This window comes from Cetorhinus maximus, unplaced genomic scaffold, assembly GCF_964194155.1.
Source record: "Cetorhinus maximus unplaced genomic scaffold, sCetMax3.hap1.1 HAP1_SCAFFOLD_305, whole genome shotgun sequence".
NCBI lineage: Eukaryota > Metazoa > Chordata > Chondrichthyes > Lamniformes > Cetorhinidae > Cetorhinus > Cetorhinus maximus.
Genome location: NW_027596258.1, coordinates 254,627 through 279,729, shown reverse-complemented (window position 1 = coordinate 279,729; position 25,103 = coordinate 254,627). Strand labels below are relative to the sequence as shown.

Below are 25,103 nucleotides of genomic sequence, written 5' to 3'. Positions count from 1 at the left end.
CCCTGGGAGTCACTTGTGAAGACACTGGTGTGTCTGCAGGGTGGATGAATGACTGAATCCCTTCCCACACATGGAGCAGGTGAACAGTCTCTCTCCAGTGTGAACTTGCTGATGTTTCATCCGGAGGGATGGGTGAATGAACCCCTTCCCACACACGGAGCAGGTCAATGGCCTTTCTCCAGTGTGAACTCGCTGGTGTGTCAGCAGATCCATTTTGCTTTTACAGCTTTTCACACACTCGGCACATTTAAAAGTTCTCTTTTCAGAGTGAACACGTTGATGTGAAGTGAGCTGGGTTAGTTGAGTCAATCTTTTCCCACACTTGGAGCAGTTGAATGGTTTCTGCCCAGTGTGAACTCGCTGATATGTCAGCAGAATCTTTCTGCTATTAAAGCAATTTTCACAGTCAGAACATTTAAAAGGTCTCTTGTCAGAGTGAACAAGTTGATGTGAAGTGAGGGTACTTATCTGAGTGAATCCCTTCCCACAGTCAGTGCTGGTGAACGGCCTCTCCCAGTGTGAGTGCGCTGATGAGTTTCCAGCTCAGATGGGGATCTGAATCCTAACCCACAGTCCCCACATTTCCACGGTCTCTCCATGGTGTCGGTGTCCCCATGTCTCTCCATGTTGGACGATCAGTTGAATCCTTGTCCACAGACAGAACACTTGCACAGTTTCTCCCCGCTGTGAATGGTGAGATTTTTTTTCAGATGGTGTAACAGGTTAAAGCTCCTTCCACAGTCAGTTCACTGGAGCACTCTCACTTGGGTGTGTCTGTGTCTCGGTGCTTTTCCAGTCACACTGATGTTTGAAATCTTTTCCCACAGACAGGGCAGACAAACATTTCTCCTTCCACAGTCAAAGATCAATGTTATTCAGTCCAATGTCGGGAATTATAGACCAGTCAGCCTGCCGTCGGTCGTAGGGAAAATTCTAGAGTCCATTATAAAAGATTCAGTAGCTGAGCACTTGGAAAACAGTGGCAGAATGGGACAGAGTCCACATGGATTTACGAAAGGGAAATCATGCTTGACAAATCTATTGGAATTTTTCGAGGATGTAACTTGTAGAGTTGATGAGGGGGAGCCAGTGGATGTGGTTTATTTGGACTTTCAGATAGCTTTCGACAAATTCCCACATAAGAGATTAGCATGTAAAATTAAAGCACATGGGATTGGGGATGGTGTATTGAGGATGGATAGAAAACTGATTGGCAGGCAGGAAACAAAGAGTAAGAATAAACGGGTCTTTTTCAGAATGGTAGGCACTTACTAGTGAGGTACCACAGGGATCGGTGCTGGGACCCCAGCTTTCACAATATATATTAATGATTTAGGTGAGGAAATTAAATGTAATATCTCCAAATTTGCAGATGACACAAAGCTGGGTGGGAGGGTGAGCTGTGAGGAGGATGCAGAGATGCTTCAGTGTGATTGGGACAAGCTGAGTGAGTGGGCAGATGCATGGCAGATGCAGTATAATGTGGATAAATGTGAGGTTATCCACTTTTGTAGCAAAAACAGGAAGGCAGATTATTATCTGAATGGCTATAAATTGAGAGAGGGGAATGTGCAACGAGACCTGGGTGTCCTCGTACACCAGTTGCTGAAGGTAAGCATGCAGGTGCTGCAGACGGTAAAGGAGGCAAATGTTATGTTGGCCTTCATAGTGAGAGGATTCGAGTACAGGAGCAGGGGTGTCTTGCTGCAATTATACAGGGGCTTGGTGAGACCACACCTGGAATATTGTGTGCAGTTTTGGTCTCCTTGTCTGAGGAAGCATTTTCTTGCTATAGAGGGAGTGCAGCGAAGGTTTACCAGACTGATTCCTGGGATGGCGGGACTGACATATGAGGAGAGTTTGCGTCGTTTAGGATTATATTCACTGGAGTTCAGAAGAATGAGGAGGGATCTCATGGAAACCTAGAAAATTCTATCAGGACTAGACAGGGTAGATGCAGGAAGAAGTGTTCCCAATGGTGGGGGAGTCCAGAACCAGGGGTCACAGCCTGAGGATACAGGGTAGACCATTTAGGACTGAGATTAGGAGAAATGTCTTCACCCAGAGAGTGGTGAGCCTGTGGAATTCGTTACCACAGAAAGTAGTTGAGGCCAAAACATTGTATGTTTTCCAGAATGAGTTAGATATAGCTCTTGAGGTGAAAGGGATCAAAGGATATTGGGAGAAAGCGGCAGCAGGCTATTGAGTTGGATGATCGGCCATGATCATAATGAATGGCGGAGCAGGCTCGAAGGGCCGAATGGCCTACCCCTGCTCCTATTTTCTATGTTTTTTTTGTTTCCTGGTGAATCGAGTGACACTGTCAGATCTTGATGTGATATTTGGTTTTAGTTTCCTATCTGCAAATCATCTCCCTCTTGTACCCGGTAAAAGGAGTTTACAAAAATCTTCATCGTAAGTACAGGATAGAGATTCAAAACAGACAATTCGAGTTTCTTTGGAACGTTCTTTCCCCAAACATATGGTCCAATCAAACAGATAGAAGTTCAAATCAGCAGCAAGGTCCCAATAAAAGCAAAGGGAACCTTCCTAACTAAACCAGGATGTTGTTTCCAGTGTCTATGAGACACTCTGTACCCTGAGATGCCCACTGGATGTGGAATGTATCAAGCGCACTGGTGGACACCGCATGTTCCCTCTCCAGGGACACCCAGACATGGACAGGACCACGGAAGAGAGATCGGCAGCCAGTGTGACCAGGTCCATGTGTGTCACCCATCCTGGATCAACAAATTCCTGTTTTAAACAGGCCCATGAACAGTTACAGGAGAAGATTCACTGTCATACCGCAGCCCCTCTCCCCACCCCTCCTACACTGGGCAACCAGAGATTAGGATTGTGGGGCTGAAGTGTCAACAAAGGCTGTGAATCAGCCCCATAGGGGCTGCAACCTCTCACTCTGAACATTTACATGGCCCATGGACTCCTCTAGGCCGCAAACATCACCTGCAGCCTGGGAGTGGGTAAAGCTGCTTAAAACCCTGTCCCCCCGCCAAAAAAATGCCTATCCTGGGCACAAGGACCCTGTTGGGAAACGGGACCGTGAAGCCCCGCCCACTCACTGGTGCAGCAACAAGATGGCCGCGCATGCGCCCTACTACCTACTGAAAAAAGATGGCGGCCGTTATTTTGGGTCTGGGTCTCGGGGATTAAAATAAAAAAACTCAATAAAATTAGAGATGAAATGATAGAGAAACCTGAATGTAACAGAACATCCATTATCCACCGGAAAGATGGGGAGTGGGAATTGTCCATCTCAGTCTCGTCAATAGATACTTAATGAGGGGACATTATTCTCTGTGTCTTTCCCGGACCTGGAGATGGAAAAGGGGCAAATGAATGAACTTTAAACACCTCGTCCACTTGGCACAGAAACTGTCTGAAACTCAGAATAGAAACCACATGGAACAAAATACTGACAAATACTCAACTGTTGGCTACAAATAAATAAAAATATATATTGGGGGAGACGGTGCCACAGTGGGAATGTCACTGGACTAATAATCCAGAAAACCAGCTTGATGCTCTGGGGACAGGGGTTCAAATCCCACCACAACAGCTGGTGGAATTTAAAATCAATTATTAAATCTGGAATTGAAAGCGAATCTCAATAAGGGCGACAATTCAGCCATTGTCCATTGTCATAAAAACCCACCTGGTTCACTAATGCGGGGAGGAAATCTGCCCTCTTTACCTGGTCTTACATGTGACTCCAGATCCACACTGAAATGTGGCTACTGTTAAATACCCTCTGAAATGGTGTGGCAAGCACTTGCTTCAAGGGCAACAAATGCTGGCCCTGCCCACATTCCATGAAAGAAAGTTTTTAACACCACCGCCACTGAATGGCTACAATTTCGGAAGGAAGTGAAGACAGAGGGTCCAGAAAAGATGCAAGAAAACGGTTCCCCTTCCAAGGATAACAAACCAACTTCACCTCGCCTAATTGAAGTTCCGATCTCTCGTGAATCTTTCCTCCACACTCTCACATTCTTCCTAAAGCTCAGAATTGGACATAATACTGCAGTTGTGTCCAAAGCAGTGTTTTATTCAGGTTTATTCTAACTTGGTTGATTTTGTACTTTATTCCCATATTCATAAAGCCCAGGATTCCACATGCTTTATTCACTGCTTTCTCAGCCTGCCCCGCCATCTTCAATGATTTGTGCACATAAAGCCCCAGATTACGCTGCTCCTGCGCCTTTTTACACTTGTATCCTTTATTTTATATTGCCTCTCCTTGTACTTCCTACCGAAATGAATCACTTCACACCTCTGTGAATGAAATTTTATCTGCCACCTGTCTGCCTATTCCACCATCGTGTCTATGTCCTCTTGAGGTTTATCACCGTCCTCCCTACTGTGAACACATCTTGAAACTTTGGTGTCGTTTGCAAATTTTGAAATGCAGCCCTGCACACACAAGTCTAAATCATTAATATATATCAAGAAGTCAGTGGTCTGACCACCGACCCCTGCTGATCCCACTGTATACTTTTCCTCAATTTGAAAAAGCAGCCGTTCACCATGCATGTTGTTGCCTGTCACACAGCCAATGCTGCCTCTGCCCCATGAATTTTAACTCTGCTGACAAGCCTGTTACTTGGCACTGTATCAAATGCCGTTTAGCAGTTCATGTGCACATCAACCGTGTTACCCTCATCAACATTCTCTGTTACCTGATCAAAAACTCAAGAAATTTAGTTCAACACGATTGTCCTGAACAAATTGTACAAGTGACCTAATTTTGACCTGAATTGCCGCTTCTAAATGCTTTCCCACACAGAGGTTAAACTGACTGGTCTGTCAATGCTGGGCTGACCCTTCCATTTAAGATTACTAAAGATTAATATTAGTGCCAGGAAGTGTGAGGAAAACGTGAGGAGTTGTGAAATTGGAACATTTAAAGACACTGATAACTGATAAATAGCTCAATAAATAATCAGTTTTCAAGACATAAAGTACAGATAAATTAATTTATAAATAACTGAATTGAATTATTAACAATGTCAGGTAGAGTGCTTGGAATGGAGAAACGAAAATTACTGCAATGCTTAAAACATGAAATGAAAAGTGTAAAAACTGGAAACACTCAGCAGGTCTGGAAGAATCTGCAGAGAGAGAAAGAGAATTAACGTTTCAGGTCTGTGAGCCATTGAAAGGGGGCGGTGGAAGAGGAACAGAAAGAAAGGTCTATGAAAGGCTGTAGGGCGGGAAAGATTAACTGACAAAAGGTTTCATGATGCAAGGTCAAAGGGAGTGGTAATGGGACAGTTAAAAACACAAAAGCTGCTTCTAGATTAGGTGTGAATGGCACGATAACAACAGTCTGATTGCAATGTGAAGAAAATGAGAGAAATAAGAAAGGAAAACTAGGACTCAAAGAAATAAGGAACAAATGAGGGCAGAGATTAGGATAGAAAATTGTTGAACTCAAATTTTGATCCCCAAAGTCTGTAAAGCATCTCCTTTTGATCTGGTAATGAACATTTCTATATATTCTCAGGTCAGATGAATGGTCACAGAGCTGTCACGTTAACTCTGTTTCTCTTGCCACAGATGAAGGCCTGACCTGCTGAGGAATTCCAGCATTTTCAGATTCATGTCGGGATTGTAGACTGTGAGAGTTTGTAAAGATAGAGATTGTCCCAAATTAATTTGCCACATCGATAACAGAAGTCTCGGTCTCATGAAACTCCAGTCTCATTGTTTTATATTTGGGTCTGAGGGAGAATGTTCGCTGTTTTATATTCGGGTCTGGGGGATAATGTTCACTGTTTTATATTCGGTCCTGGGATGATAATGTTCACTGTTTTAAATTCGGGTCTGGGGGATAATGTTCTCTGTTTTATATTCGGGACTGGGGGGATAATGTTCACTGTTTTATATTCAGGTCTGGGGGATAATGTTCTCTGTTTTATATTCGGGTCTGGGGAATAATGTTCACTGTATTGTATTCCGGTCTGGGGGATAATGTTTACTGTTTTATATTAGGGTCTGGGGGATAATGTTCACTGTTTTAGATGCTGGTCTGGTGCGGAATGAAATGAAGAGCCACTTTAATTGAGGACAGTAACTGCATTTTTCGCTCTGACTTTAAACAAAAGAATCTATCCTGTTGTGTGGGACAAAATTTTTCAGTTTTACTGGATTCAATTAAGGCGAGTTTGAAGCTAAATCCAGGAATTCTGTAAATTTAAACTAAAACCAGACATGCAGAAATCGGCTGATGGTTGATGGCGCCGGGATGGTGGTGGGGGGAGGTGTCCGGAGGAAGTCTGACACACACTGTACAGGGTGAGCAGGGGAAAGGGGAGGAATTACTTGATTAAACAGGGATCCAGGGACAATAGCAGAAGTTGGGAATCACTTTGAATGGAGCAGCAGGATAGGGACAATTCAAAGAATCATAGAATGGTTGCAGCAAAGAAGGAGGCCGTTCAGCCAGTCGTGTCTGTATTAACCCCCTGAAGGGACAATTTACCTAATGCCACGTCCCTGCCTTTGCCCCATAGCCCTGCAATTAAACAAGATTGAACAAGTCTTAAACAAAACTTGTATGAAACAAGATGTTTACGCGTATCGGGGGTGGGGAGCAGCATAGTGTAACTGTGCAGGTCAGTGAGGATATCCAAGGTCCATCAGCCGTCTGCATGCAGTGTATAGTGGGCCTTGGGGGATGGAACCATTTGGGACAAAGCACAGGGTGGGAGGTCACCCCTCCCCCACTGTCCTGGTTACACGAAGGACTCACCTTGGACTGTCCCACACCTGGGCCGGGCGGGGTCAATGTGCAGGAAGCTGCAAGCTGGTAGGCTGAGCTGTGAACTGGGCGGAGTTGAGGGGTTTGAGTGACAGGTCTGGGGCTATATCAGAGCAGGCACAGTCACTGCTTCCCCCTTTCCTTGTGGAAGTTTCACTGGAATCGTGTTGGTGAGTGTTTCTAAACTCTGTCTCACTATCCCGGGAATGGAGGTTGTTGTGAGTGTTGGATTATATTGTTTCTCCTCATTCTTCCCGCTTCTCCCACTCCCAGTTCCAGGCTGCAGGTCCCGGTGATTCTGGATGCGGGACAGTTGTTAGTCCCGGCCCTGGTGTGGGTGCGCAAGCGCAGAAGCGCGGCTTATTGTTCTGTAATAATGGCGGGTGATCGTCCTCCTGTATTTTGCTGCAGTTCTTCACCTCCTTGACTCTCCCGGCGCCATAGTTGCCACCTGCCGATTGCGGCAACCGACCTTCCAACAGGAAGTTAACAACTTTTAGATAGAGCGGTTTCTGGAGCGCATTGCATTGTGGGAATATTGCCCGCCATTAGTCGGCCGCCATCGCCGAGAGTTATCGTGCAGTCTGAAGGCAGGTCAGCGACCTGAGCCCCTACTTCTGTTCCTTAATCTGTTCATGCTGCCTGACCTGCTGGATATTTAAAATATTTTATGTCTTAACTTCAGTTCCAGTCTTGCAGAGCTTTGCTTTCATTTTATTGTTTCATGCAGCCGAGTCTGGAAACACAGGCAGACCAATTAGGAGCCGGTTTGAATTAGGGTGGGTGTTGAATGGGGGTCTTTTTTGTTGCATCTGTTTTGAGCTGGAGTGGAATTGGAGGAGGAGCTGCTGGGATTACCCCCGAGGACTTTGCAACCCAGTCGGGCCCAGCAATTTCCAGTGTGAGGCTGTTAAAGGAGTTAGATCCTGGGGGAGAACAGAGTGACAAACGTCCATTCAATTTAAGAGTGTTGTTTTAGTAACAACTATTTCCACGGTGCCTTTTTTTCCGAGATTTTTTGTTAACTCGATTCTTGGTATTTGGTGTCACTAACAAGAGCAGCAGATATTGTCAATCCCCAGTTGTCTGTTGGTCAGGTGTTGGTGGGCCTTCTTCCTGAATCGCTGCAGTCTCTGTGGTGAAGGTGTTCCAACAATGCTGTTTGGTAAGGAGTTACAGGATTTTCACTCAGCGATGATAAATGTCCAAATCAACAACAACAAGTTGCATTTATGTAGCACACTGATTAGAATAGAACGTTCCAAAGTATTTCACAGGAATATTATACCGGAATATTTAACACTGAAGCACATGAGGAGATATTGGGGCACATGATCAACAGCTTGGTCAAAGAGGCAAGTTTTAAGGAGAGTCTTAAAGGATGAGAAAGAGAGGCCTAAATAGGGAATTCTAGAGCTTATAGCCTGAGCAGCTGAAGACACGGTCACCAATGGTGAGTCAATTAAAACCAGGGATGCTCAATCGGCCTGAATGAAATGTGTCCAGATATCTGGGAGGGATGTAGATTGGAGGATATGATAGAGATAGTAAGGGGCGTAGTCACTGAAGGATTTCAAAACAAGGATAAGAATTTGAACATTGAGGCGCAGCTTAACGAGGAGCCTATGTAGCTCAATGAGAACAGGGGCGTTGGATGAACGAGACAAAGTGCGAGTAAAGACACGGGAAGTGGAGTTTTAAATGACTCCATTGTTTCTGTGGCAGGCTAGGAAGATTCCAGTTTAGAGGTAGCAAAGGAATGGATGCGTTTCAGCAGCAGCTGAGCTGAGGCAGGAATGAAATTTGGCAAAATGACTGATGTGGAAATGGACGGCCTTAGTGGTATGTAGTCAGAAGCTCAGTTTGGGGTGAAATATGACACCAAGATTGTGAACAGTCTGGTTCGGCCTCAGAGTTGTCAGAAAGGCGTTGAAGGTTGGGGAGTGGAGTTTGTAGCGAGGAATGAAAACAATGGCTTCAGTCTTCCCAAAATTTAAATGGAGGAAGTTTCTGTCCATCTAGTAATGGATGTCAGACAAATCAGGGTGGAGTGTGACTTGGAGGTGATGGTGTTCACATTCACCTGCTACCCTGGTCCTTATGGAGGTTGGAGGATAAGGGATTGGGAAATGCTGCCAAAGTTCTGGTAGAGTTGTGTAGGCCCAGACTGGCAGGCAGGTTCCCTTCCCTGAAGGACATTAGTGAACCAGTTGGGTTTTTAGGATAATCCAGCAAATTTCATGGTCACTTTTTCCTAATGCCAGTCCCACACGTTGAGCTCAATTTCACACCCAGCCTTTGTGTTTTTGTGAGTTCTCCCTCACTCACCTTTGTTTGTTTTGTACTATTTTCACAGGGTTTGCAGTCCAGAATCACATACCCGACATCACATCAGGATCTGACGGTGTTGTCCAATTTATCGTAACCCAAATACCATTGGATTTTGAATATGGTGATTAAGAGCCCTGTTCACAGTGGGGAGAAACCACACGCATGTTCTGTGCGTGGGCGAGGCTTCAGCCAGTCATCTGACCTATTGAAACACAGTCACAATGGAGAGAATCCATGGAAATGTGGGGACTGTGGGAAGGGATTCAATGACCCATCCCAGCTGGAAATCCATCAGTGTACAAGCACTGGAGAGAGGCCATTCATATGTTCAGTGTGTGGAAATGGATTTTCTGATTCATCCAACCGACTGAAACACCAGCGAGTTCACACTAGGGAGAGGCCGTTCACCTGCTCCGAGTGTGGGAAGGGATTCACTCAGTCATTCCACCTGCTGAGACACCAGCAAGTTCACACTAGGGAGAGACTGTTTACCTGTTCTGTGTGTAAGAAGGGATTTGCTGATTCATCCTCCCTAATGAAACATAAGCGAGTTCACACTGGGGAAAAACCGTTTACCTGCACTGTGTGTAAAAAGGGATTTGCTGATTCATCCAACCGACTGAAACACCAGCGAGTTCACACTGGGGAGAGACCATTTACCTGTTCTGATTGTGGGAAGGGATTCACTGATTCATGCACCCTGCTGAGACACCAGAGAGTTCACACTGGGGAAAGACCATTTACCTGTTCTGATTGTGGGAAAGGATTCATTGATTCATCCAGCCTGCTGAGACACCAGAGAGTTCACACTGGAGAGAGACCATTTACCTGCTCCACATGTGGAAAGGGATTTGCTGATCCATTCAACCTCCTGGAACACCAGCGAGTTCACACTGGGGAAAGACCATTCACCTGCTCCAAGTGTGGGAAGGGATTCACTCGGTCATTCCATCTTTCATTTCATCAGCGAGTTCACACTGGAGAGAGACCGTTCACCTGCTCCAAGTGTGGGAAGGGATTCACTCGGTCATTCCATCTACTGAGACACCAGAGAGTTCACACTGGGGAGAGGCCATTTACCTGCTCAGAGTGTGGGAAGGTATTCATACAGTTATCCAATATGCTGAGACACCAGCGGGTTCACAAGTAACTGCTGTGGTTGGATTTAGTTCCCAATGATATTCTTGTCTGAAGCATATTCATAAGAGTGTGTTTCTGCTGAGGTTAATAAACTCCAGCCCAGTTACAGATTCTGTGTAAAATTGGAATAAATCACCTTTGCGATAAACAGTGTGTTGAGTCGTTTTGATATCGCTAGCACAAGTTAGTTCCTTTTGAAGGGCTCTCCCTCTGCCCTGTCTCCTCCATCCTCAGCCCCAACGACAATTGTGAGGAGCTCATGGAGCTTCTTTGTCACTAAGATTGAGACAATCTGATCAGCTGCCTCTGCTGCTTCCCTCCCTTCCACTAACCCACCGGGACAAACTGTCTCTAAATTTCCCCCAATGTCTGAGCCCTGAACACATCTTTCTCCAGTTTCTCTCCCATCTCCTCTCATGCCCTCTGTGTGCACCACCTGCTCCATCGACCCTATTCCCACTAAACTACTGACCATCCAACTTCCCCATGTTTGCCGTCATTGTCAATGGTTCTCTCTTTTCAGATACTGTGCCTCTCTCCTTTAAACCTTCCATCGTTACAACGTCCTTAAATAAAAACAAGCCCTTCACTCTTCCATCTTTGCATGCTGCTGCCCCATCTCCAGCCTCTCTTTCCTTTCAAAAATCCTGAAACGTTTTGTAATCTCCCAAATCCGTGTCCATTTTTCAGAGAACTCCCTGTTTGAATCCCTCCAATCAGGTTTCTGCCCTGCCTCAGTTCGATAACAGTTCTTATCAGTCACAAGTGAGATCCTATGTGGCTGTGACACAGGTAAACTTTCCCTTCTGGTCCTTCCCGACGTGTCTCACCTTCTGGGAGAGGACACAGCCAGACCTGTGAGGAGCACCTCTACTCGGGCAGTGGGCTGAGTGTGAAAATAAACCCAAGAGCGACATCGCAGGAAAACTTGGTTGGTGACAAGTTGCTGTTAGGGAGTGTGTTTAAATAGCTTAAAACTATAAAAAAAAAGGATAACATTTATAAAGAGGTAGCTGCCTGAATTTCAGTAAGGAACACCAACAATAGGGAAGTAACGTTAAATCAAGTCAAAGTGAAATAGAGTCATAAAGTAAACCAAAGTAAGGTAAAGTTAGGAGAAGTGTCGCAAAGTGAAGTTACTGTTAATTTATTCTTACTAGTCATCCTTATTTTAAGTGTAAAATGAGAAGGAAGTAAAATGGGTAACAGGAAGTAGTAGTGAGGCTACAAGGCAGGAGAAACAAAGCAGAGCATTGAGTCTGCTTCGAATGCAGAATTATGTTAAAAAGACAAAATTAAAGGTGCTCTACCTGAATGCGCACAGCATTCGCAATCGATGATCAAAAGGCACAAATAGTAAGATATAGGGGTAAGATATTATTGCCATTATGGAAACATGGCTGCATGGTGACAAAAACTGGGAACTGAATATTCATGGATACTGGAAGTTTAGTAAAGGAAGAAAAGGAGGTGGAGTTGTGCTGATAATAAGGGATGAGATCAGTGCATTAGTAAAGGGGATCTCAGTTTGGAAGAACAATGTGGAATCTGTTTGGGAGGAGCTAAGAATTAGCAAAAGGCAGCAGACATTTGTTAGAGTTATTCATAGCCTACCAAATAGTAATGGTAATAGTAACGTATTAATCAGGAGATGATAGAAGCATGTAGCATAGGCTATACATTGATCATGGATGACTTCAATCTACATGTACACTGGGTAAACCAATTGAGAACTGATGCTGTGGAAGATGAATTTCTGGAGTATGTTGGGAATGGTTTTCTAGAGCAGTATGTTGCGGAGCTGACTCGAGGACAGGCTATTTTAGATCTAGCATTATGTAATAAAAAAGGACTAATTAATAATCTTGTTGTAAAAGAACCTTGAGGAGCGAGTGAACACAATATTATAGTATTTTATACTATGTTTGAAAATCAAGTAGTTCACTCTGAAGCAAGGGTGTTAAAGTTGAATAAAGGAAATTATGAAGGCTTGAGGGACAAATTGACTGAGATAGAATGTGAAAATACATTAAAATGTACAGAGGCAATGGATAGTCTTCAAAGAATTATTACATGGCTTACAGCACATACACCTTCCTTCAAGGTGCAAAATCCCCAAAAAGTCAGTCAACCGTGGCTGACAAAGGAAGTTAAGGATGGTATAAGATTTAAAGATAAGGCTTATAAAGTTTCCAGAAGTGGGAGTAAACCTAAGGATTGGGAGGCTTTTAAGATACAACAAATGAAGACCAGGAAACTGGTAAAGAAAGGGAGAATAGCATATGAATGCAATCTAGAGAAAAGATAAAAACAGACTCTAAAAGCTGCTTTAGGCAAATGTGGGTCCATTGCATGCAGAGTCGGGGAAATAGAGAAAGGGCAGAGAAGCTAAATGATAATTCTGAGTCTACCTTCACCGGGGAAGATACAAGAAATCTCCCAGGTTTAGAGACCCAAGGGAGTAGGGAGAATAACGAGTTGAAGGAAATTAATATCAGTAAGAATGGGATTGAAATCACTGGGACCTGACATATTAATTAGCAAAATATACCCACATGGGATAGGAGGCAATACACTGACATGGATTAAGGATTGGCGAACAGGCAGAAAACAGAGAGTAGGAATAAACGGGTAATTCTCGTGTTGGTAAGCTGTGATTAGTGGGGTACCACAAGGATCAGTACTTGCGTCCCAGTTGATCACAATATATATTAACGATTTGGATGTGGGGACCAAATGTAATCCTTCCAAGTTCGCAGATGATACAAAGCGAGGTGGGAATGTGTTGTGAGGTAGATGTAAAGCAGCTATGGGAGGATTTGACTTAGTGAGTGGGCAAGAACATGGCAGATGGAATATATTGTGGAAAAATGGCAGAAGGAACTAACGTTCAGATTATTTCCTAAATGATAAGAGATGAGAAAGTGTAGATATACAAAGGGACCTGGGTGTCCTTGTCCATAAGTCGCTGAAGGCTAACATGCAGATGCAGCAAGCTATTCGGAAGGCTAGTGCAATGTTAGCTTTTGCCACAAGAGGATTTGAGTACAGGAGTAGTAACGTCTTGCTTCAATTGTTTAGAATCTTGTTTAGACCGCACCTGGAGTGGTGTGTGCAGTTTTGGTCACCTTGTCTCAGAAGGATATTATTGCCATAGAGGGAGTGCAATGTAAGTTCACAGGCTTGTTCCGGGGATGGTGGGACTGTCTTCTGAAGAGAGATTGGGCAAATTCACCCCCCTTAATCAGTACATATTTCACATCTCCACCTCCTTTTAGATCTGAAGAAGGGTTTTACAGACTCGAAACATTGTCTCTGTCTCTCTCTCCGCAGATGCTTTCAGACCTGCTGTGTTTTTCCAGCATTTTTTGTTTTCGTTCCCCTGTTCCTATGTCTGCGGTGGATCCCCCTCTCCCAGGCCTGGGCTTCCATGTGGTGTTCTGAATGATGACAGTATTAACCTTCTCCCTAACCTGTCCTAACCCTTCTGCCCGTTCATTTATTGAAACCAGGAATTCTACTTGTTCTAATGGTGACTTTCCCTGCTTGGCTAGTCATTCCTTGAAGTGAGCCCTTGAATTATTTGTACGTTGTTTTATCATGTTCCCACATTTCAGTAACAAATGTTGAAATGTCTGCTCCACACCCACAGGGTTTCATCTGTTTAAAGTCACAAACAGAAAGGTCCAGTTTTCTCCTGGAGTTTGAGACAAATCAGCTTTCAGAATGATGCAGAGTTTCAGCCAATGAGGTAGATCCGAGATCAGCCCCGCCCATCATTCACTCTGATTGGCTGGAGGAGCAGCTGCTCCCATTTGGTCATCCAGCCCCGCCCACTCCTCCGTCACTGCTGGAAAAACTCAGCAGATCTGACATCATCTGTGGAATGAAAATAAACAATTAATGTTTCGAGTCCGTGTGACTCACTGTTTTGTTCTCTCTCCACAGATGCTGTTAGACCTACTGAGTTTTTCCAGCATTTTCTGCTTTTGTTTCAGAATTCCAACATCCGCAGTATTTTGCTTTTACTTTAAAGTTGTGAAGTCACCTGAGCCAAATGAGATGCTCCCAAGGATACTGGGAGAACTGGATTAACAGAAATTTCCTCCAATTAAATATTGAGAAGACGAAAGCCATTGTCTTCAGTCCTCGCGACAAACTCCACTCCATAGTCACTGGCTCCGTCCCTCTACCTTGCTGGGAGTTGGAGCAGAGCGGGCCTGTGGGAGATACTCGGGAGATGAGAAGCGCCTATAAATACAGACTGGGGATTTTAATGAGGAACGTCTATAAATACAGAGTGGGGTTTTGAGTGAGGTGTGCCTATAATAACAGACCGGGGATTTGAGAGAGGAACGTCTATAAATACAGACCGGGGTTTTGAGTGAGGAACACCTATAAATACAGACCGGGGATTTGAGTGAGGAGCATCTATAAATACAGACCGGGTATTTGAGTGAGGAGTGTCTATAAATACAGACCTGGGATTTGAGTGAGGAGTGTCTATAAGTACAGACCGGGGATTTGAGTGAGGAGCGTCTATAAATACAGACCGGGGATTTGAGTGAGGAGCGTCTATAAAAACAGACCGGGGATTTGAATGCGGAACATCTATAAATACAGACGGGGGATTTGAGTGAGGAGTGTCTATAAAAACAGACCGGGGGATTTGAGTGAGGAGTGTCTATAAATACAGACCGGGGATTTGAGTGAGGGACGCCTATAAATACAGACCGGGGATTTGAGTGAGGAATGCCTATAAATACAGACCAGGTATTTGAGTGAGGAACGTCTATAAATACAGACTGGGGATTTGAGTGAGGAGCGTCTATAATTACAGACTGGGGATTTGAGTGAGGAGCATCTATAAATACAGGCCAGGGATTTGAGTGAGGAACGCCTGTAAATACAGACCGGGGATTTGAGTGAGGAGCATCTATAAATACAGACTGGGGATTTGAGTGAGGAACATCTATAAATACAGACGGGGGATTTGAGTGAGGAGCGTCTATAAAAACAGACCGGGGAATTTGAGTGAGGAGTGTCTATAAATACAGACGGGGGATTTGAGTGAGGAATGCCTATAAATACAGACCGGGGATTTGAGTGAGGAACATCTATAAATACGGACTGGGGATTTGAGTGAGGAGCATCTATAAATACAGACTGGGGATTTGAATGAGGAGCGTCTATAATTACAGACCGGGGATTTGAGTGAGGAGCGTCTATAAATACAGACCAGGGATTTGAGTGAGGAAAGCCTATAAATACAGACCGGGGATTTGAGTGAGGAGCGTCTATAAATACAGATTGGGGATTTGAATGAGGAACACCTATAAATACAGACGGGGGATTTGAGTGAGGAACGTCTATAAATACAGTCGGGGGATTTGAGTGAGGAACGTCTATAAATACAGATGGGGTATTTGAGTGAGGAACATCTATAAACACAGACGGGGGATTTGAGTGAGGAACGTCTATAAATACATACGGGGGATTTGAGTGAGGAATGGGCTGTTTCACTTTTGCAGCTGCTGTGAGGCAGCAGGAGTGGGGGGAAAAGAGGCAACTGTGATGTCACAGGAAGCTGATACATTGATTGGTCGGTAAGTGCTCAGTCTAAGGGACAGTGTGTGAGAAACCAGCTTAGGACAGGCGAGTTCAGGTAGATCTATAAATAAAAATAACTTTACAATAATAAACCAAAATATGAAAACATTAAAATTCAAATAAAACAACAAAGATTTTAAACAAGCAATAAAATAGAGTTACTTAAATAAACATCTAATACACATCCCTCGTAGTTAAGAAGCATATAATCTTTAGTTGTCAGTGATACTAGCATTCAGTAAACACAGTAAATTGTAGCATACATAGGAAGAAAGTAATTAAAGTAAATTAACTAAATAACATAAGTGAGAATGGTAGGACAGTGGTTATGTTGCAGCTGTGAGATGTGGGAGCTTTTGGACGCCAAGGCGATCCATGACAAACACGTCTGCAGGAAGTGTAAGCAGCTTGAGGAATTCTGGATCAGGATAATTGATCTGGAAACTGAACTGCAGACACTGTGCAACATAAGGGAGGGGGAGAAATACCTGGATACTTTGTTCCAGAAGACAGTCACACCTCTTAGAAGAGGGTCATCTGTTTGATCAGCAATGAGGGACAGGAGGATGTGACTGTCAGTGAGGCAGGTAATGGGACTGAACAGGCAGTAGTGGAGGAGCCTCAGACTTTGCAAGTGTCAAACAGGTTTGAGATGCTCACAACCTGTGTGATGAAAGCGAAATGTGCAAGGTGGACGAGCTGGCTGGCCATGACTCTGTGGTACAGGAAGCCATTCACGCAGGGGGAGCAAAAAGGAATGTAGTGGTAGTAAGGAATAGTATAGTGAGGGCATTGACACTGTTTTCTGCAGCAAAAAGTGAGAGTCCAGACGGTTGTGTTGCCTGCCCGGTGCCAGGGTTCGGGACATCTGCTCAGGGCTGGATAGGGACTTGCAATGGGAGGGGGAGAATCCAGTTGTCGTGGTCCATGTATGTACCAATGACACAGGTAGAACTAGGAAAGAGGTTCTCTAAAGTCAGTATGAGGAGCTAGGTACCAAATTATGTAGCAGAAACTCAAAGATAATAATCTCTGGATTATTACCTGAGCCACGTGCAAATTGGCATTGGGCAAATAAGATTAGCGAGACCAATGCGTGGCTCAAAGATTGGTGTGGGAGAACTGGGTTCTGGTTTGTGGGGCACTGGTATCAGTGCTGGGGAGAGTGGGGGCTGGACCGTTGGGTTGGTTTACACCTGAACCTGAATCTGAGCTGGGATGGGTGTTCTCACAAATCACATAGCTAGGGAAGTAGAGAGGGCTTTAAACTAAACAAGAGCGGTGAGGGATCAAGCTTGGGTAGAGGTAGCAATTCAAGGTGCAGAGACAAGACAGGAGAGCAAAATAGTAACATGAGAAATTAGGTCAGAGAATGGCAGGAAAGGACTGAGAGAAAAAGCGTAAGAATAAATCAACAGTCAAGACTAGATGTTACAACGGTAGCACAAAGACAAGACTGAAGGCTCTCTATCTGAATGCACATAGCATTCAAAACAAAGTAAATGAATTGATGACCCACACAGAAGTAAATAAATATGATCTGATAGTAATTATGGAGATGTGGCTGCAGGAAAACTAAGATTGGGTCCTTAATATTGAGGAGTACATGACATTCAAGGAGAATAGGAAGCTAGGTAAAGGTGGAGGGGTTGCATTGTTAATTAAAGAGGGCATTGGTGCAATAGTTAGAGATGACCTTGGATCAGGAGATCAGGATGTAGAATCGGTTTGGGTGCAGATGAGGAATAGTAGGGGAAAAATAGTCATTAATGGGAGTGGTTGACGGGCCCCTAACAGCAGCCATAGTGTAGGACAAAGTATTCAAGAGAAAATATTGTGTGCTTGTGATAAAGGGATGGCAATAATCATGGGTGATTTTAATCTACATGTTAACTGGAAAAATCAGATTGGCAGTAATAGCCTGGATGAGGAATTCTTAGAATGCTTTTGAGATAGTTTCTTAGAGCAGCATGTTCAGGAGCCAATCAGAGAGCAGGTTATATTTGACTTGGTATTGTGTAATGTAACAGGATTAATTAATGACCTCAGAGTAAGGGCACTGCTAGGTAGCAGCGAGCACAATATGGTTGAATTTTACATCCAGTTTGAAAGGGAGAAGAGTGGGTCAAAGAATAGTATCTTAAACTTAAATAAGGGCAACTATGTGGGGATGAAAGCTGAGCTAGCTGATGTGAACTGAGAAACTAAGCTAGAGGATAGATGAATAGAGAAGCAGTGGCAGACATTTAAGGGGATATTTCAAAGTATTCAGAATGAGTACATCTTGACCATGAAGAAAAATTATAAGGGGAGGACCCACCATCTGTGGTTAACTTAAGAAGTTAAGGAAAGCATCAAGCTTAAGGAAAAAGCATACAACTCCGCAAAGATGAGCAGCAGGACAGATGATTGGACAGAATATAAAGAACAGTCGAAAATGGCTAAAAGGTTAATCAGGAGAAAGAAATTAGAGTGTGAGAGGAAGTTTGCTAGAAATGTAAAAATGGATAGCAAGTGTTTCTACAGGTGCTTAAAAAGGAAAAGAGTGAGCAAAGTGAGTGTTGGTCCTCTTGAGGCTGACAGTGGGGAGTTAATAGTAGATGAGGAAATGGTGGAAGAAATGAACAATATTTTGCTTCTGTGTTCAATATAGAGGATACAGAAAACATTCCAGTAATAGCTGCAAATCAGAAGGTGACAGGAGAAAGGAACTTGGTGAAATTGAAATCACTGGGGAAATAGTACTGAGCTAATTGAAGGAGCTGCAGATGTCCAGTCTCTGGGACCCAATGAACTACATCCTAGGGTCTCAAAAGAGGCGGCTAATGCGGTAGTCGGTGCGCTGGTGTTAAATTTCCAAAATTCGCTCGATTCTGGAAAGGTTCCGTCAGATTGGAAAGCAGCAAATATAACCCCTCTATTCAAGAAGGGAGGGAAGCAGAAAACGGGAAACTATAGGGCAGTTAGCTTGACGTCTGTCATGGGGAAGTTATCAGAATCATTCATTAAGGAGGTTTTAGCTGGGCACTTAGAAGAGCTCAAGGCAATCGGGAAGAGTCAGCATGGTTTTGTGAAAGGAAAATCATGTTTAACCAACTGATTGGAGTTTTTTTGAAGGAGTAACATGCGCAATGGATAAAGGGGAGCCTGTAGACGTACTGGACTTGGATTTCCAGAAGGCATTTGAGAAGGTGCCACATCAAAGATTATTACGGAAAATAAAAGCGCATGGTGTAGGGGGTAACTTATTAGCATGCATAGGAGATTGGCTGGCTGGCAGAAAGCAGAGAGTATGTGTAAATGGGTCTTTTTCTGATTGGCAGGATGTGATGAATGGAGTCCCACAGGGGTCTGTATTGGGGCCTCAACTTTTTAAGATTTACATCAATGACTTAGATGAGGGGAGTGAAGACGTGGTAGCTAAATTGGCAGATGGCACAAAGATAGGTAGAAAAGTATGTTGTGAAGAGGACATGAGGAGGTTGCAGATGGATGTAGATAGGTTGAATGAGTGGACAAAGATCTGGCAAATGGAGTGAAATGTGGGAAAATGTGAAGTTGGTCACTTTGGCAGGAAGAACAAAAAAGCAGAGTATTGCTTAAATGGAGAATGGCTGCATAATTCTGAAGTGCAGAGGGAACTAGGTGTTCTAGTAAATGAATCACAAAAAGTTTGTATGCATGTACAGCAAGTAATTAATAAGGCTAATGGAATGCTATCCTTTGTTACGAGAGGGGTTGAACATAAAAGTAAGGATGTTATGCTTCAGTTATACAGGACTGCACCTTGAATACTGTGTGCGGTTTTGGTCTCCTTATTAAAGGAAGGATATAAATGCATTGGAGGTGGTTCAATGGATGTTCACACCTGGAATGAGTGGGCTGTCTGTTGAGGAAAGGTTGGACAGACTGGGCTTGTTTCCACTGGAGTTTAGAAGAGGGAGGAGTGATTTGATTGAAGTATACAAGATCCTGAACGGCCTTGACAAGGTGGATGTGGAAAGGATGTTTCCTCTTGTGGGTGAGTCCAGAACTAGGGGGGCACCGTTTCAAATTAAGGGGTCGCCCTTTTAGGACAGAGATAAGGAGAATTTTTTTCACTCAGAGGATTGTACGACTTTGGAACTCTCTGCCTCAGAAGGCGGTGGAGGCGCGATCATTGAATATTTTTAAGACACAGGATCTAGGTAGATAGATTCTTGTTAGGCAAGGGAATCAAAGGTTATCAAGGTTAGATGGAAATGTGGAAATTCAAACACAAGAAGATCAGCCATGATCTTATTGAATGGCATAACAAACTTGAGAGGCCAAATGGTCTGCTCCCGTTCCTATTCCATATGTTCTTATGGTGTCTCTCCAGTGTGAATTCGCTGGTGTGTTCGCAGCCTGGATGACTCAGTGAATTATTTTCCACATTTGGAGCAGGTCTCATGTGGGATGGCTGAGTGAATCCCTTCCCACACTCGGAGCAGGTGAACGGCCACTCCCCAGTGTGACTGTGTCGATGGCTTTCCAGCTGGGATGGGTAATTGAATCCTTTCCCACAGTCCTCACATTTCAACAGTTTTTCCATGGTTCAAGTGTCCCTGTGTCTCTCCAGGTTTGATGATCATTTGAATCTTTGTCCACACATAGAACACGTGTACAATTTCCCCCTGCTGTGAATGGTGTGATGTTATTTCAGGCTGTGTAACTGGTTAAAGCTCTTTCCACTGTCAGTTCACTGGAACACTCTCATTCGGGTGTGTGTGTGTCTTGGTGCTTTTCCAGTCACACTGATGTTTGAAATCTTTTCCCACAGACAGAACAGACAAATATTTCTCCTTCCACATTCAAAGATGATAGTATTCACGTCCTGATGAATTGAGTGACTGTCAGATCTTGATGTGATGTTTAGTTTGAGATCCCTCTCTGTAAATCCACCCCTTCCGATACCCTGTAAAAGGAGTTTACAAAAGTGATCACTGTAAGAACAGGATAGAAATTCAGAGCAGACAATTCTCAATTCTATGGAACATTACTTCCTGTCTTCTTCTCCCAAAGCTGCAAATCGCTGTCCCACACACTCTCCCTCCTCCCTGTGCTGAAGCCAAACAGAGTTTTGGATAATTCTTCCTGTATCTTTTTAACAAATTTGTCCAACTGAAGATAACAATATGTTTGATCATTCTATTCAGTCATTACTCATGACCAAATCATTAATCTGAAACCCCCTGTCCGACCATACAGAATAGCAGATGTTAACATTGTGTCCAGTGTGGAGATTTAATGAGTGATTGTGAAGATGGTTTCTCCAAACCTCCCAGGGTTTCCTTCCTTCCTTCCTTCCTTCTCTCCCTCTCTAACTAAGTTAAACCCGGGATCAGTCTCATGATCCATTCTGGTTACTGCTTCTCTTCCTGATGACTATTTAACTCCAATTAAACACTGAGAAGACTGAAGACACTGTTTTCAGTCCCTGCTCCAATCTCTGGATACCAACTCCATCCTTCTCCATGGGAACAGTCTGAGATTAAACCAGTCTGTTCATAACCTCGGTGTTACATTTGATCTCAGTCTGTGCCATCACTAAGATCGCCTCTGCAACATCATCCGCCCTCACCCCGTCTCAGTGCATCTGCTGCTGAAGCCCTAATCACTGCCGTTGTTACCTCCAGACTTGAATGACTATCCCAACACACTCCTGGCTGGTCTCCCACATTCTACTCTCCGTAAACGTGAAGCCATCCAAAAGTCTGCTGTCCATGTCTTCACTCGTAGCAAATCCTGTTCCTCTATCACCCATTTGCTTCCTGACCTGCCTTGGATCCCGGTCAAGCAACAGCTTGATTTTAAAATTCTCATCCTTGTTTTCAAATCCCTCCATGGCCTCACCCTTCCTTATCTCTGTAATCTCCTCCGCCCCACAACCCTCCAAGATATCTGCACTGCTCAAATTCTGGAATCTTGTACATTCTCCATTTTAATCGCTCCAGCATTAAGACCTTGCCTTAAGTTCCCTCATTCCCAAACTCTGAAATTGTCCACCTGCACCACTCCCTCTGTCGACCACATTTTTCCCCTTTAAGACACTTGAGTATTGCTAAAAAAAAGAGACATTCTGTCAAAACCTTTTCTCTTGTACTCATCAGGACAGATGCAAGAACATCAAATTTCAAAGATTATCAGTCGGGCTCATAATGTGGCTCACTTATGCTTGCTAGAAGATACATATATTCATACACAGGGAACTGCCTTCTGCAGACAGAAGGGACATGTCCAGGGATGGGGCCGTTTGTTGAATTAAACAAAAGCATGGAGGATGATAGCTCTTTGGTGCATTCTCCATGGTGATGCTTTGACCAATCAGAGCTGACTGGCCAAACCAGTCAACACCCTTTCCTTGTGCAGCATAAATTGTTGTTCGCTGAGAAATTTGTTTTTTTTGCATCTGTCCAGAGGAGTGCAACATGAAATATCAGCAATATGTCTCCCTTTTTCAGCAATGTTTAAATTCTGTACTGCTGAGTGACTATGGGTTTATAATTCTATTGTTGCTGATCTAAAACTCCTGGTGAACACACATTTTTTGAACGTCTCCCTCGGGCTGTTGCTCATTGTTCCCGTCAGGATGGCGGCTGCGCATGCGCCCTGTAGCACATTGGCCAATCAAGATGGCCCACATTGCCCCTATAATGATGGCGGCCGATAACTCGGGCCTTTCTCCCACAGCTCCGAGCAAACCCAGGACCGGCGGCTCCTTATTGAGGGTTTGGGGCCGACACCGTGAGTTTATGAAGCTTCCAAATTCACCCGTCAGCCCTATCTCTGTTCACGGGTTCTGTATTCGCACTCGGCCTTTGTTAAACCCGCATTTTAAATCCGCTGGCTGGAGCTCCCTTACTGCCTGTCTCCACGGACTGCGCATGTTCCGACTCCAAATGATTGGCGGCAGCTCCGGACCAATAGGAAGAATGGGGGGGGTTGGATGACCGAGCAGGAGCAGCAGGTCCTCCAGCCAATCGGAGTGAGAGGGGCGGAGCCTGTTGGGAGTGGAGCATGCGCAGTGTGGGCGGGGGACCAGGATGAAGACGGTAGAATTTTTTTACAATAATTGATATAGATTTTTCTTTTCCCACCTATTTCCATTATTTTTAAATGTATTTCCATCCATTGTTTTATCTCTACCTTTTAGCCTATTTCACTTCCTTCTCCCCCACCCCCACTAGGGCTCTCTGTACCTTGCTCGTCCTGCTTTCTACCCTTAATTAGCACATTCCTTAGATAATATCACCACCTTCAACACCTCTTTGACCTTTTGTCTGTGACATCTTTTGGTTATCACCACCTATCACTGGCCCTCTATCCAGCTTTACTTGTCCCACCCCCCCTTAAACCAGCTTATATTTCACCTCTCTTCTATTTTTACTTGGTTCTGTTGAAGAGTTATATGGACTCGAGACGTTAACTGTGTTCCTCTCCGCAGATGCTGTCAGACCTGCTGAGCTTTTCCAGGTATTTTTGTTTTTGTTGCGGTGGAATTTAAAGTCCAGCGGGTGAGAAAGGGCCGAGTGCAGGAGAGGAATGGAGCCGGAGGGTGGACTGGGAGGGTTCACACACACCCGGTGTAGGACTCCAAACCCGGATTAGAAACTCCCGGAGCCCAGTTTATACCGAGTGTTTGGAAACTCCTTCTACAGGGGGTTAGAAGGGGAGGATTTACACACAGCAAACTCCAACTCAGAGAAATATTTGTCTCTTTGGACTGTCCTGCTGAAACACATTGAATTCTCACTGGCGAGAGGCTGTTCAGTTGCTCACAGTGTGGTAAGAGGTTCAGGACATCATCCCACCTGCTGGGACACCATTCACACTGACAAGAGACCTTTTAATTTAAGTGTGAGAAGTCCTTTAAAAGGCATGAGGAACCCTGCGGGGAAATTTGCTAGTGCTGTCGGTGGGCTCTTAAACTAATTTGGCATGGGGGTGGGATACTGAGTGGAGGTATAGTAGGGGGTGATGTACATACAAGTATATAAGAAAAAAACAAGTCAGTCTGGAAGGCAGGGTGTACATAGTCAAGTTAAGGCACAAGGCAACATGGTAAGGCTGGATGACATTTATTTTAATGTAAGGAGTGTTGTGAGTAAGGCAGATGAGTTGCAGATGCTGATTAACACATGGGGATATGATATCATTGCTATCACGGCGACATGGCTGAGGGAGGGGCAGGACTGGCAGCTCAATATTCTGAGCTATAGAATCTTCAGGTGAGACAGGAAGGGGGCAGAGGTTGTAAAAGAGATGGTGGTGTCACAATATTGATCAAGGAGTCAATTACTGCAGTGAGGAGGGATGGTATCTTAGAAGGTTCCTTAAATCAGGCCGTATAGGTAGAACTTAAAAACAGAAAGGGGGCAATCACATTGTTGTGAGCATACTATAGACCCCCAAACAATCAGGGAGAGATAGAAGAGCAGATATGTAGGCAAATCTCAGAAGTGTTAAAATAATAGGGTAATAATAATCGGGGATTTCAACTTCCCCAATATTAACAGGGATAGACAAAGTGTGAAAGACTTTGAGGTGGCAGAATTCTTCAAATGTATCCAGGCGAGATTTTGAAGCCAGCACATAGAAAGTCCTACAAGAGAGGTGCTGGACCTATTAGAGAACAAAGCTGGGCAAGTTGTAGAAGTATCAGTGGGGGAGCAGTTCAGTGATAATGACCATAACTCAGTAAGATTTAAGTAGTTATGGAAAAGGACGAAGATGGATAGAAAATAAGGGTTTTGAATTGGGGAAGGCCAATTTCAATATGATAAGACAGGACCTGGCCAATGTGGACTGGGAGCAGCTACTTGTAGGAAAATCAACATCAGAGCAGTGGGAGTCATTCAAAAAGGAAATAGTGAGAGTACAGGGCCAACATTTTACCACAAAGGACCAACAAGTCCAGAGAAACTGGGATGTTGAGGAATTGACAGGATTAGATAAGGGGGGAAAAAAAGGGAAGCTTATGGTACATACCGAGGGCTTAAAACAGCAGGAGCCCTTGATGGGTACAGAACGTGTAGGGGGTTAAAGAAGAAATTAGGAAAGCGAAGAGGGGGCATGAAAAACACAGCTGGGTGAAATAAGTTAAAATCCAAAGGCATTTTATAAGTATATTCAGGGCAAGAGGATAACCAGGGAGAGATTAGGGGCCATCAGGGACCAAAATGGCAATCTGTGTGAGGAGCTGAAGATGTAGATGAGG

At 44.2% G+C, this 25,103-nt stretch overlaps 2 protein-coding genes across 2 annotated transcripts in view; one reads left to right on the top strand and one right to left on the bottom strand.

The window, feature by feature from the left end:
• LOC144673149 (uncharacterized) overlaps window positions 1–20,438 on the bottom strand; it is a 75,517-nt gene extending 55,079 nt beyond the window's left edge. Inside the window, exon 1 of the mRNA XM_078535135.1 lies at window positions 20,298–20,438. Within this exon, the coding sequence (XP_078391261.1) occupies window positions 20,298–20,438 (141 nt within the window). The remainder of the gene's footprint in view (window positions 1–20,297) is intronic.
• A 2,104-nt stretch (window positions 20,439–22,542) lies between these two features.
• Window positions 22,543–25,103, top strand: part of LOC144673147 (uncharacterized) — a 51,436-nt gene continuing 48,875 nt past the window's right edge. The window contains exons 1-2 of the mRNA XM_078535134.1: window positions 22,543–22,630; window positions 23,639–23,711. Of these exons, the coding sequence (XP_078391260.1) occupies window positions 22,543–22,630; window positions 23,639–23,711 (161 nt within the window). The remainder of the gene's footprint in view (window positions 22,631–23,638; window positions 23,712–25,103) is intronic.